The sequence below is a fragment of the Populus euphratica genome, unplaced genomic scaffold (assembly GCF_000495115.2).
Source record: "Populus euphratica unplaced genomic scaffold, PopEup_1.0 scaffold494.1, whole genome shotgun sequence".
Classification (NCBI taxonomy): Eukaryota; Viridiplantae; Streptophyta; class Magnoliopsida; order Malpighiales; family Salicaceae; genus Populus; species Populus euphratica.
Genome location: NW_011500372.1, coordinates 67648 through 81028, shown reverse-complemented (window position 1 = coordinate 81028; position 13381 = coordinate 67648). Strand labels below are relative to the sequence as shown.

The 13381-nt window shown below is 33.8% G+C and overlaps 2 protein-coding genes across 3 annotated transcripts; one reads left to right on the top strand and one right to left on the bottom strand.

Moving 5' to 3' along the window:
- Positions 1-484: 484 nt before the first annotated feature.
- On the bottom strand, positions 485-3931 carry GH9C1 (glycosyl hydrolase 9C1). The gene is made up of 10 exons (XM_011010605.1): positions 3568-3931; positions 3202-3414; positions 2777-2977; positions 2605-2691; positions 2345-2509; positions 2084-2207; positions 1787-1950; positions 1298-1631; positions 1076-1168; positions 485-959 (listed from the first exon to the last, which is right to left on the bottom strand). The coding sequence occupies exons 1-10, from the start codon at positions 3769-3771 to the stop codon at positions 670-672; spliced, it is 1875 nt and encodes a 624-aa protein (XP_011008907.1). The 5' UTR covers positions 3772-3931; the 3' UTR covers positions 485-669.
- A 5308-nt stretch (positions 3932-9239) lies between these two features.
- On the top strand, positions 9240-13094 carry LOC105114151 (photosystem II stability/assembly factor HCF136, chloroplastic-like). 2 transcript variants are annotated; one of them, XM_011010603.1, is made up of 9 exons: positions 9240-9603; positions 9908-10143; positions 10354-10484; positions 10799-10931; positions 11116-11238; positions 11818-11892; positions 12176-12291; positions 12554-12638; positions 12720-12808. In XM_011010603.1, exons 1-8 carry the CDS (start codon positions 9300-9302, stop codon positions 12618-12620), a joined length of 1185 nt encoding a protein of 394 aa, XP_011008905.1. In that variant the 5' UTR covers positions 9240-9299; the 3' UTR covers positions 12621-12638; positions 12720-12808. The 2 variants fall into 2 exon arrangements, with proteins under 2 accessions (XP_011008905.1, XP_011008904.1); XM_011010602.1 differs by lacking the exon at positions 12720-12808 and adding an exon at positions 12816-13094 and having other exon boundaries at positions 9241-9603.
- Positions 13095-13381: the final 287 nt, after the last annotated feature.

Genomic DNA, 13381 nt, shown 5'->3' with positions numbered 1-13381 from the left:
TTTTTATAAGGTTAATCCAGTTTTCATAACTTAAATTGCAGGTTTAAATAGTTAACTTAAGCTATTTTTTTTTGTGTTTTTTTTTAAGTTGAGCATCTTTTTTATTTTTTATTTTCATCATTTCAATATCTTGCTTATTAAAAATTGAAATTTTTAATTTATTTTTTATAGAGTTCTCATAATTTCTTACTCAATTCATGAGTATTATAAATTAATTAAGGTTGATTTGATATTCTACTATTTTTGTATTTTTAAAAAGATATGTTATTTGATATGTCTTCATTTATGTATTTAAAAAGGATGTCATTATGATATATATCAAAGTTCAAATTCACAGTTAATTTTTTCATGCTAAGAAATACATTAGAAACAATTTTACTTTTTTTTTTTTTCCAATGAGGATGGGCCGATTAGGCTAGTGAATTAATATTTCGTGAAGGCCCCTGACCTCGAAGCTTCATTTGCTTAGAATTAACCAAGTATGTTAGATAAAAAGCTTGGTATATTTGAATTCTGATTCGTCAAGATACAACAGTTATTAACAGTTGTAAGATTACCGGGTGAAAATTGTGTCAAAAAGTAAAAGAAAAATGTGTTCTCCCCTGTATTTTGAAATTATAAGCTTTTCGTTTGGCTTCAATATAGTTGGCAATTCTTTCCTTCAAGTGTTCAGTTGTAGCTTTGAACTGTAACCTTAGCCTGAGGGCCGCCTTGAACATAAACAAAGATGCATTCTGCGCCAGGTTGCAAGACCTTCTGCCATTGAGGAAGCTCATAGGTGTTCCTCTGTTGTGTTGGATTGAGACCCCATATAGATCCTGAAAGGTCTTCTACCACCAATTTAAGGTCTTTGATTGGCTTCTCAGACTTGTTTTTGATTATCACCTTGTGCCTGTAATATTTTGTTGGTCCAACTGTCCATGTCTTGGTTATTGAGTGAATGAATTCCACTGGGGCTTCTGCAGCGTATGGGATTCAAGGAAATCAAACAAAGTTGCAAAATAGTGAGGGCATTGTCTCTGAGGAATCATGGAGAAGTATATAGCATCTTTCAAGAATTGAATTTTATTCTTACCATGACTTCTATACGGTTCTTGTGTTTTTTGAGTTTCTTGATAGGAATGTGGTGTTGTTGGACGAGGAACTGGTGCTTTCTTAGGATAGTTGCCTGAAAATATTAGCCGAAGAGAGACATGGGAATTAGCGATAACATCTTGGTAGCTCACAACGTTCCTGAAATTAAGTAACCCTAGCTACCAGGGAAGGAGTGACGACACATTCTGTGTGAATTTCCTACCTGCGGCTTCCGATACACTTTCCAGCTTAGAGAAGAGGCCAACAAGAGGAGCACAGCCAGACAATGTAGGCTCGGTTTGTTCGTAGTTGGAACGGTCATCAGAGAAGTTATCATTCTGATCAGGGCCTCCCACAAGAGCTCCATGTATGACATTAGGATTTCCCTCGGGACGACGATACCATGTCTCAAATCCTTGCACACATTCAACCGTTGATTGAAGAGAAAATATAGAGGCAATGGAAGAACCTCTATGGTGAACATGGATGGGATATTGCTGTCCATATCCAACTAAGTAACTCATAGACTTGGGGTTTTTGCCAAGAAAATAGTCAGCCTGAAAAATCAATATGAGCGAGAAATCAGCACAGGGCATTTACCGGAAGATGTAAATATTGATGCACAGGAAAAATGGAATTTTGTCCGTCAGCAAAGATCATCAAAATGTGAATACTATGATCGGCCAAACTTGAAGTAGAGTCCCTTGAGTACCTGTGACCTAGCAAAATCGAGGAGCGCCTGAGGTGGGATCTGCCCTTCTGGACAGGCAAGCTTAGCATTTGCGGCAGAAAGAGAATCAGAGTAGACGGCAAGAAGAAATGCAGCAGCGGAGGCATATTGCAAATTGTTCCATTCCCTGACATACATTAAGCCCCCTGATACAGAAACAAAACCACAACCGAGCGTACTTTTTAAGGCCTTATATTAAGAAGGATCACGAATCGATAAAAGCAATTATATGATCGAAAAGGGATCATAGAGATATTATATTATCTACTTAAGACTAACCAGGAGTTTTGTGGATGTTGTAGCCATCATTCTTTTGCAGACATGCACAGGCAAAGTAATTGGCTTTGGCCTGATATTGCTTCAAGGTGGAAGTGTAGGCGCCACCACGGCCTTCCAGAAGTATCTGCAGTCAGTTTTCCAAACTTTCGTTACTCGTTCCCAATTTGAACATGTAGAATCACAAAGTTTTCATAGAAAAACACAGCTCGATTAGCTAGAGGCTCTGATTCTCATGATGATGAGGTTCTTGAATGAAATTACCTGGGAAAGAAGGATTTGCACACCAGCATATTTGTTGTCCCACGAGAATTCTTTGACTGCCCATCCAGTTCCGCCCATGTATACAGCATTGTCGACGACGTATTTTAGGAAGTACTCATCATCAGTTGCCCGATACAGCCACGCAGCAGCCCACAATAGCTCATCCTAAAATGAGAGAAAAGGTTATTTAAGAACATATACCGCAAATAATAGAATTAAAACTTAAGAACAGATTGGCTGAAGAGCAAATATATGCATACCGAGTAGCCTGACGAAGTGTAGAATTTCTTAGCATTCTGAATAGAATCATCATAAAGACCTCTATATTTATCAGCAAATGTGAAAAGCTGCAATAGATTACAAATTAATGTTAATAATGTCCAGAACTTTCTCAAATGTTGCTCACGATCATTTAGCAATAGTTATTTTCACCTGTTTTGCATGAAGTAAGAGCAAATTAGAGTAGGAAGAATTGTAAGGCTTGAAAGCTATAGCTGATGCAGCCAAGGCAGCAGCAGTTTCTCCAGCAAGGTCTGAACCTGGATGATCCTGATCGAGCTTGTAAGCAGTCCTAGGAGTAGTCATGTCTTCAGCTCTCTCCCAACAATAGTGATCAGAGTCACCATCCCCAACCTGGATTTTGCAGGCTAAATCAGCCGATCAAAAATTTCTTTTGCAGCATATCCTAGTGCAATTATGTTGGTGAGATTATTAACGAAGTCAGCTGGAAGGAAATACGGTTGCTGAGACCAAATTTATCAACTTTTAGACCACCTAAACGATCACTAATTTCCTGTTATGGATGCATATATAACAGGTGACCTACTCTATGTATTTTTATCTCAATTTATTTTTACCTGAGCCCAGAGAACATTAGGCTGTGTGTGTGCCTTCATGAAGTAGTCAGTACCCCATTTAATAGACCACAAAGCATTTCCCATCTGGTCTAACTCTGTAATTTCCTTCTTGAAATCAATAGCTCCCCAAGCTAGCATTGTCACAGTATATGCCATTGGCAGTCCAAACTTAACATGATCTCCTGCATCATAGTACCCTCCCACCATGTTTACCTGCACATACCATGTAATTGTTATCCTTTTCAATAACTAATTACACCGACAGTGGAGATTTTCCAGCAAGTGAATAAGGGAATGATTTCCGGTGAATTCAGCTTTACTTTACAAAATGAATGGAAAAAAAAACAACAAGAAGAAGATACATACCCACTGAAGGTACCCATCCTTGAGGCCGGAGTCGCCCCTCCACTTGACTCTCTGATTGGCTGGAAGCTTACCTGACCTTTGTGCCTCAAAAAACATTAAGGTCTTATCAAGAGCATCACCATAGTTGAATCCTTCTGCAATGAGTGCCTCTAGTACAAGTACGCCTAATAAGAGACATAATCGACCAAAATTCAAGCTCTTCATGACTACGGGTGTGGCTTGCTAGAAAGGTGGACAACAATTGTCTTGCCTCTTGCCTCTTGCCTCTTGCCTAATGCCTGTGTGGCTGTGTCAACTTAAATGGCGTATATATGAAGAGGAGCAGGGAGGGAAGTTGAACAGTTTGAAGAATAAGAAAATGGTTTGAATTTCTGCTCCAATGATTGGTTTACTAATACGAGCATGGTGTGGTGTGGTAGCCTTCACGTTCTAAAATGTCAAGGGCGTTGAAGACGCAAGGAGAGCCTCCCACGTTGTGAAGCTCATAAAATAGATGGTGGTGTTCATGTATGTTATGGAACAATGGAATGCGGAGAGGCATGGCACCTGTAATTTACACATCTTAATCTTCCATCATTTCTTTCTTCATTTATAATTGGTGGCCAACCTCAAGACTTTTTTTTTTTTTCCCTATCGTATATTTTGCCTGTGAATATCAATTAAAAGAGCTGATTGCCATTCCAAAAACAGTAGTGACATTTACACGGTTTACCAGAACATTGTAATGCTTTTTCTCCCCTAAAAAAAATAATAAAAAAACATTCACAAGGGCATACAAATCTTTCTACTTAGTCTATCTATCATTTTTCATATTAATTACATGGTTATATAATCAAAATATCATTGGAAGTTAAAAATTTAAACTTAAAGGGTATTTTTATATTTTTATGATAGTATTTTTGTCATTATAATTTAAGTTGATGACTATTTTGATATTTGATCAAATGTAAAAAAATAATAAACAATTAAAATATGCATTGAAACTATAAAAATATTATTAAAATTATTCTTGAAATCAAGTGTTTTTGGTTTTTTATAATTATAAAGTCAACAAGGAAGCAATTTTATCTTTAAATAAATAAAAAACAAAGAGTGAGTATGTGGGAGGTGCTCTCGTCCTTTAGAGGGGAGTGTGAGACTCCTAACATCTAAAAATATCTTTTCGTCTTGTTGTTGGAAGCGTTATTGTGTCTTCTTCATGTTAGTATGGTGCGTGTCACTAGTGGTGATTTGGTTTATTGACGATAAGTTTTTTTTTTTTCATCTTTTTTCCCTGAATAGTACAACTTGACTCTCTTTGTTATTGGTATTTTAATTTTAGTTCTTTTTAATTTTTAATTTTTTATCTTCATTTTTTTGTAGAAGTTTTATTTATTTTTAATTTTATCATTCAATTCTAATTCACCAAATATTATATTTTTTAATTTGATTCTTATTCTTTTGATCTCTAATTTTTTTCCTTGGTTTTTTTGTAAATTTTATTGATTTTCAAATTTATCCTTCAATTCAAATTGATAATATTATACTTTTTAATTTGAACCTCATTGTTTTGATGTTTAATTTTTCTCTTGACTCTTTTGTAAAATTTATTATTCTTTCAATCAAAACATTATTTTTATTTTTCATGTCAATTTTGATCCTTATTCTTTTAAATTTTATTTTATTTGTTAAATTATTTTTTCTTTTCAACTTCACCCTTAAAACAATTAATTTTTTTTAAAATTTTGATTTTTATTCTTTTAATTAATATTTTTTAAATTATTTTGTATAATTTAGATTTTATTTTTATTTTTATCCTTTAATATTTGATTGATTGAGAGTTGAATTTCATGGTTTTTTTTTATATTAGGTGTTTCTAGTCTAATAACTCAAATTACATGTTTGAAAAATTAACATGTTGTTTTTAAAAAACTTTAGAATCCTCTTAATGCGTCATTCAAATATTATAATTTGAGCTGCAAATTTAGTAGGATTTCCAATATTAGCTGATTTTATGTTATTTTTTTACCCCGTATCAACACCTAAATATTAATTTTTATAATAAAATAAGTCAATCCTACGGAAGCACAAACAACAAGACTAGTTCTTAGCTAACCATCCACTCTTACATGCAACAAATTCATTCACCATTTGAAACGGAACTCCGAAGAGTTTTCGAGGCTGGGGACAGGTGGGCCAAAAAATGGGCTGGTTCTGCAAAGAAGTTTGACTTGTTTGGATTTTTAGTCCATGACGGCCTCTTTAATTAGCAGTCGACGAGGACATTTGGAGGCACTATATATATATATATATATATTTATATTTTTGCATGTTAATATTAAAAATAAATTTTAAAAATTAAAAAAATATTTTTTTACTGTATTTTTTGAAAAAATTATTTTAAAATAAAATATTTACTATAAACTCAATCAGGTACAAAATAGTAAATTTTACATTAACTGCAAAAAGAAAATTCTCCAACGGGAGGTGAAAAAAACGGAAGAAGAGGCTAATGAACCACAAAGAAGGTTGATTTGATGGGCATTGAAAATTCCTGTATTCCTAGATACATATTACTATTCACCATAACAATATAACCGCTATTTTGTCCTTTCAATAAAAAAACCAGTAAATTTGTTATTAGGAGCAATATAATTTCTTTTAATATGCAGTGTAAAAACTATATTATTTTTAAAAATATATTTTTTAAAAGGGTTAATCGAAAACAATTTTGTATTTTAATCTTTTATATGTGTAATGTAAATACTATATTACCATTATAAGTAAATTTTATTAAAAGATTTATAAGAAATTTTTTTATCTTTTTACCTTTTAAAAGTATAGTATAAAGATTATATTACCTTTAAAAACAAGATTTGTCAACCTGGTAAGTAGGAGCTTTTAGCTATTAACAAGTTGAATGAGATTGACTTGGTTTTTTGACAAACATAAATATTATTTTAAAAATAAATTATTAGTATGCACGTGTCAATAAGTGAGCAATGCTTATATCATTTAAGCAATGCATGTGATTTCATTGCATATTAAAACATCATCTTCTAGGGCGGTGTTCAAAATATCTCACCATGATCTTTTAATTGGTGCTGCATGTGTATACAACGGAAGAGTGGTTGGACTGTAATAAATTTTTCTTTTCTTCTCTATCTTCTCTCTCTTTTTCCTTGCAAAAATATAAATGTTTTTTTTCTTTTTATTTTTGTATTTAATTTGATAGTCATTATTTTATTTTACTGATTGCTATTTATTTTTTTAATTTTTTTCATAGAATATTTTCTTTAATTGCATCCCTCGTTATTTGGTTTCATTTACTTTTTATATCAAATTTGATCTTTATTTATTTGACTGTTATTTGTTTATTTTCTTTTATTTTTCTAATTGAATTTTGTTTTTAATTTCATCTCTCGATATTTGATATCAAATTGTTTTTATATCAAGTTTAGCCTCATTTTTTTTTTATTTTGAAACCTTTTTTTATTGTATTTTTTTTAATTTTATTCCTCAATATTTTATCGATTTAGAATTTTATCGTGTTATTTTTCATGATTTTTCTTTTATGAAATTGATCCCAAGCTCATCACCAGGGTTATTTAACATAAATAGACTTTGGTGGTTTTTCGGTTATTTTTTAAAATTAATTTGTTTTTCAATTTTTTTTAGTATCTGATTTATTGAATTGGTCTTTGTAATTTTTGTTTTTCACCTTTTCTTATATAAGTTTATCCTATTCTTGAGCCTAGGGAGCATGTAAGCCTAGAATGACTTGGATTTTTTTATCTTTGTTTCTTTTTTTAGTTTTACCTTTTAATTTTAAGTTGTTTGATAATTAAATTTTATAGTTTTATTTATTTTTCTTTCAATGAGCTTCATGTTGATTTGTACATTGTCCATTATTTTTGTTAGTTTATTTATTGTTATTGTATTTATTTATTTTTATTATTTAAATTAGTTAAACTTATTAAAACTAGTCAAATTTATGATCTATATATTATATTTATTTTTGTTATTTTAGGAACACTAACATCATCGTAGCATTTTTCTTACACGTAGGAAAAAACAAAGTAAATTATTTCTATTTCTTCAAGCCTTATTTAAAGATTTTGAAAATGAAAACAAAAACCAAAGTAACCAAAGTTTTCCAAAATTTTGAGGTGTTTTGCAACTTGGAGGTTGGGATGGAATAAAATGAAAAATAACTAATTTATTTTTCAAAAAACTACTATAGTGTTTTTATATTTTTATTGTGTTTTGAAAAATTATATTTTATATTCTTAATTTTATACGCGCAATACCACTTAAAATCCTTAAAAAAAAGAAGATATTTGATTGATTTTTTTACATAGCCATCATTTTTCATTTAATTTTTCAAGAGCCCTTATATCACATATTACAACTTTGCCATTACATTAGAAAAAAGAAAAACTCTAGCTACTACCACTCTAAACTTTCTCTTCCCTTTTCTAGATCCCTGACCCTAAATCTTTAAGATTTGCATGAGATGTTTTCAACCCTTTTATGAGTATGCTTGCTACTGCCTCTTGCTCCCGTGATGAGTAGATTAACTGCAAATTCATTAAGATTCTGGAATAAAAACTTGGTTCTCTAGAAAACCTTGAGTTGGCAAATTGCAGACTGTAGAGGAATGGCAAACAGTCATGAAGAAGAATTTCAATGCATCCGTAAGAGCTTCCTCCGCTTCCTCCCATGTTTCCAAGACTCCTAGGTATATTACAGACATCAGGAGGCACAAATTTATTTGCATTTTTTTTCTAAATTATTTCCCTTTTACATCAGCACAAAGTGCATGATAAAAGAAAAGGTGATTGGTTTGCAAAAGATTCAAGATCATACTGTAGATAGTTGACATTTGACTTGCCTCGTATTTATATACCTGTTCTCTGTAAATTATGACTTGTATTTATATTTGTTCTCAGAATTATTTCTTACATTTATATAATTTGATATGTTGAGATTGTTTGCTATTTAGATTTATACAAAGTAAAATAATAAAAAATAATCTATAATAAAAACACTTTTTTATAAGCTCGATAAAGAAAACATCTAAAACCTAACTATCCCTGGCTATAAACAATTGTTAACATTATAAAGATTGAGAAAAAAACATTAATGACTATCTACATTGCAACTAAATTGTCGTGCATCAAGAAAACAACAAAATCATTCCATTCCTCTAAGCAAAAACAAAAGGTTTTTATTAGAAAAAAAATGAACCAATCCTACCTCAAAAAACAGATTGACACATTTCTTACTATTAATTCATACAATGTTTATATTTTTTAAAATGTAATAAAATGAGTTGGGCTTTCAATTCTATTTCTTACTATTCTTTTAAGTAAACTTACATGGCATATTTTTTAAGAAAAATATAACGAAATATAGATCTGTTGGTATATATACAATTTACACGCAGCCTAAAATTGCGTGTTCTTTCCAAGTAATCAATCCATTTCAAGCTTCATGAGCATGGCTGACAAGTCGTTTTTGAAAGAAATAATTGTAGATTTTTTATCAAAACTATCTCTCTTTCAAGAAGGGAATATCCACTTGGCATGGGAATTTGACGCCCGAAAACGCCCGCGTAGCCGCTGATATAACCACCATTTGGATAAGAGAGAGAGAGAGACAGAGACAGAGACAGAGACAGAGAAAGTACTTCTGAGTTCTGGTTCTTTAGAGAGAGAGAGAGAGAGAGAGAGAGAGGGAAAGAGGAAACCATGGCCTCCCTCACTTCTCCAACATTCACAACCAACACACGATGTCTTCAGAGACCACAGAATTCTCACTCTCCTTCTCAACAACCTCGTTTATCACAAAGACCAGAACTGAACCGCAGGCATTTCATATCTCAAACAGCTTCACTTTCAGCACTCCCTTTACTTTCTCCTCTCATTCTTAACCCCCAACAAGCCAATGCTGCAGCTGAAGATTCTCTTTCCGAATGGGAAAGAGTTTACCTTCCCATTGATCCCGGTGTTGTGCTCCTTGACATTGCCTTTGTTCCTGATGACCCGAACCATGGTAAGTAAGTTCGTCAACAGAAATTTTTCACTACTCTTGCTGTATACACAATGTCTCTGACATTGCATAACATCCCTTTTTTTCGTTTCCCTCCTATTATAATTATTACCTTTTGTGGATATTGGCGAGAGGGAGGGGTGGCGTGTGTGTAGATATATAGATTAGATGAATGCTTTGAAGATTTTGGCCTGAACTTCATTTGGTATTAGCTGGGTTAATTACGCTTATGTAGAATCATTTTGGTTGAATTAACTTATTTTTGTTGGTACTTGAGAACTTGAAGGCTGGTTCTTTGGTTTTGTAGGTTTCTTGTTGGGGACAAGGCAGACAATCATGGAAACTAAAGATGGTGGAAATACTTGGGTCCAGCGGTCAATACCTTCGGCAGAAGACGAGGATTTTAACTATAGGTTTAATTCTATTAGTTTTAAGGGGAAGGAAGGATGGATTGTTGGAAAGCCTGCAATTCTGCTGTACACTGCAGATTCCGGAGAAACATGGGAGAGAATACCACTAAGTGCTCAACTCCCTGGTGATATGGTAAGCTTGTACTTGCAGTAGTGAGTATCATTTAGTGATGTTTTAGTGGCTGGGATTTGTAGTACTTCTGTTAATTCTCAAGGGATATGAAAGACAAGAGAATCGTTTCATGAAGGAACTTGAATTTTGCAGATATTTTACCCCCTTTTTAGTTGTTCCGTGTGGGTATGGATAGGGAAAAGTTGTTGATTCCCTTCCAACATTTTGCAGGTCTATATAAAGGCAACTGGAGAAAAGAGTGCGGAGATGGTAACAGACGAAGGTGCAATATATGTCACATCAAATAGGGGTTATAACTGGAGGGCTGCAGTTCAGGAGTCTGTTTCGGCAACTCTTAACAGGTTGGTTTGCTTGAGATAAAAAGTTAATCTAAATAGTGCTATATAGAGTCTGTGGAGTATTTTCTTTGCTGTAGGAAACATTTGGATTTGTAGATAAAGCAGTTCAATTCTGAAAATGTGATCTAGCAAAGGATATCTTTCTATCTTATGGGCCATCTTCCTTTTGTTTGAGATGGTTACACAACCACTTTGCATCCTCTCTTAAAAGCTTAGAGCTCTATTCACTACGGAGTCAAGATCCTCGGAATTCTTTTAGATCACAAGTTTTTAATTTCAAGCGGGCAAGATATTCACATAGCTTCTTGCTTTTGCAGAACAGTTTCTAGCGGTATTAGTGGTGCAAGTTACTATACAGGGACTTTTAATACTGTGAATCGCTCTCCAAATGGAAACTATGTTGCCGTCTCAAGCCGTGGTAACTTCTATCTGACGTGGGAGCCTGGTCAGGTCATGCTCATTTTCTTGTTGCTGTCTAGATTTTTGCATGCGTACATCTGTAACTTATTAATTGGCTTCATGAGGCATGCCCGCTCTTCAACCTTTTTAGTGTTTGCTTGTGTAGAGATATGCATAAGTGCTAACAGGCATGTACACTTTATTAACTGCTATTCATTACTTTCCATATTTTCAGGCATTCTGGCAGCCGCATAACAGAGCAATTGCAAGAAGAATTCAAAACATGGGATGGAGGGCGGATGGTGGGCTCTGGCTTCTTGTTCGTGGAGGGGGGCTTTATCTTAGCAAAGGCACTGGGGTAAGTTGATAAGAAGAATGTGAAGAAACTATTATTCTGTGCATGTGATGATCCTGAATCAGTGAATTGGTTACATAATGATAAGATGGTAAGTTTATATCAACATTAGTTGTTGCACCCTTCCAAACTAGTATATCAACAGTGACTTGACATCCCACTAGATGAAGTTCTTATTAGTCGAGAAACACCTCTGTGAATTTGAACTAAGGAAGACTTGATGCTTTCAATGGATTTGCTTGATATAGTTTGACTTTTAAATACACATAAAATTCTAGACAAACAAAGCATCATCTGGACATGTATATGATTATCATAGGGATTATAACAAGTGAATGTCTCATAATCACTGGTCTTTTTGTTTTCACCTATTTTTATTGCATTGCAGTCTACTTTAATTATTTGTTTGTTTATGTCCTTATAGTGTTTCCAGTTGTATAATCCGTGTTTTCTCTTTTCATGTCATATCTTTTTTGATGTAGATTACTGTCAGTTTACAAGCATTGGTTAATTTGTTATAGAATAGGACCAGATTTTTTTTCTGTATTGGTGTTGAAGTTCAGCTACTTTTTGATGTTTCAGATATCAGAGGAGTTTGAAGAAATTCCAGTGCAAAGTAGGGGGTTTGGCATTCTTGATGTAGGGTACCGTTCAAAGGTAACAGTTTTCTGATTAATGCAAGGGTATAACCACAACAGAATTAGTTCCATTACGATGATGTGTTGATAAATGGCTTCACTTCAAGAACTTCTGCATTGTAACATGTGTCGCTCAACAAAACCATGCTTGTCCTATGTGTCATGAATATGCATCCATCTGCATTTACTGACAAGTGATTTGTGTCTTGCATATGCAACTTTGTTCCACTGTCAAGTTTTTCTATGGGTCTCTCAACTTTCCAAGTTTCTACATTCATGATGTAAATGGTTTCTTTGTGCAGGAAGAGGCTTGGGCAGCAGGGGGCAGTGGGGTTCTATTGAGAACTACCAATGGTGGCAAAACATGGACCCGTGACAAAGCAGCTGATAATATTGCTGCAAATCTTTACTCGGTGAAGTGAGTCTCATTATATTAACAGCTAGCATAGATAATATCCAACATTGATTAGCAGGTTTCCAAATGCAATGTATATGTCTTCTTGTGGTCTTGGATTGCACCCCAACTCCTTTCATATTTCATTTTTCACTCTGATTTGAAATGCACCTTCTTGTTGAGGAAGAAAATGAACTTTACTGGCCAATGCTTTTACCTGTTTAACTTTGCACTCAGAGGCAGTCAACTCATAAACTATTCGTACCTATGATCTTTTCTTCTGCAGGTTTATCGATGACAAGAAAGGATTTGTTCTGGGAAATGATGGAGTCCTGCTTCGGTATCTTGGATAAAGACATTGCTGTCTCATGGTAACTGAATGGATTCTCCCATTTCATTTACTTTAGTAGTTTTATTGAGGGCGTGTAAAATGAACAAGCAAATTTGTGTAGGCTTCCACATATATGATGGAAATTTTTGGCCATGCAAAGATCTAGGAGAAATGCTTTCTGAATGGCAGGATCAAATTACTGAATTCCTCTGTGCAGGTTTCTCAATGATGCTGCGATTTTGTACGCATAAAGCACTCCATGTTGTGAAGAGAGGAACAAAGTTTCATATTGCATGTATTTTTTCATGCAACTATAATATGTGAATGGCTGCTACATTTCATTACATGTGGTGGTGTTCTTTAAAGTAAAGTTTGCGCAAAGACAATAGGATATCGTTGGACAGATTTAGATTTGATTCAGAGAAGGATTCAGATTTGTTCGCTCGACTCATACTTGTCCTGGCTAATTGTGAGGCTGGAAGCCCTTTAACCTGAATAACATATCAATGGTGTCTACTACTGTCAATTGTGAGGGTGACTAAACAGAAGCTAGCTAAAAAATATGGCCATACTGAGTCTGCATATGAAAAGCCCCTGATAAAAGTCCAGTTTAAGTGGAGATTCTGAAATATCTCTAACTCGCTGCATCACTTAATGTTTAGGAAATGCTAAGCATGTGGTAAAGTTACCAAAGCAAGCCTAATGGCTATGGTTAATGAGATATTCTTATTCTTCACAACACCATAGTTATCCAATCTGGCCCGGAGGTCGATCCGGTTAAAG

Bases quoted from the DNA above. Each gene is read 5' to 3' on its own strand.
- LOC105114151 (XM_011010602.1), top strand. From the start codon at position 9,300: ATGGCCTCCCTCACTTCTCCAACATTCACAACCAACACACGATGTCTT. The intron at 10,932-11,115 runs GTCATGCTCATT...CCATATTTTCAG, and splicing joins TGACGTGGGAGCCTGGTCAG to GCATTCTGGCAGCCGCATAA. The intron at 11,893-12,175 runs GTAACAGTTTTC...TTCTTTGTGCAG, and splicing joins ATGTAGGGTACCGTTCAAAG to GAAGAGGCTTGGGCAGCAGG.
- GH9C1 (XM_011010605.1), bottom strand. From the start codon at position 3,771: ATGAAGAGCTTGAATTTTGGTCGATTATGTCTCTTATTAGGCGTACTT. The intron at 2,692-2,776 runs GTGAAAATAACT...AATCTATTGCAG, and splicing joins TCTTACTTCATGCAAAACAG to CTTTTCACATTTGCTGATAA. The intron at 1,169-1,297 runs GTAGGAAATTCA...TAATATTTTCAG, and splicing joins AAGTGTATCGGAAGCCGCAG to GCAACTATCCTAAGAAAGCA.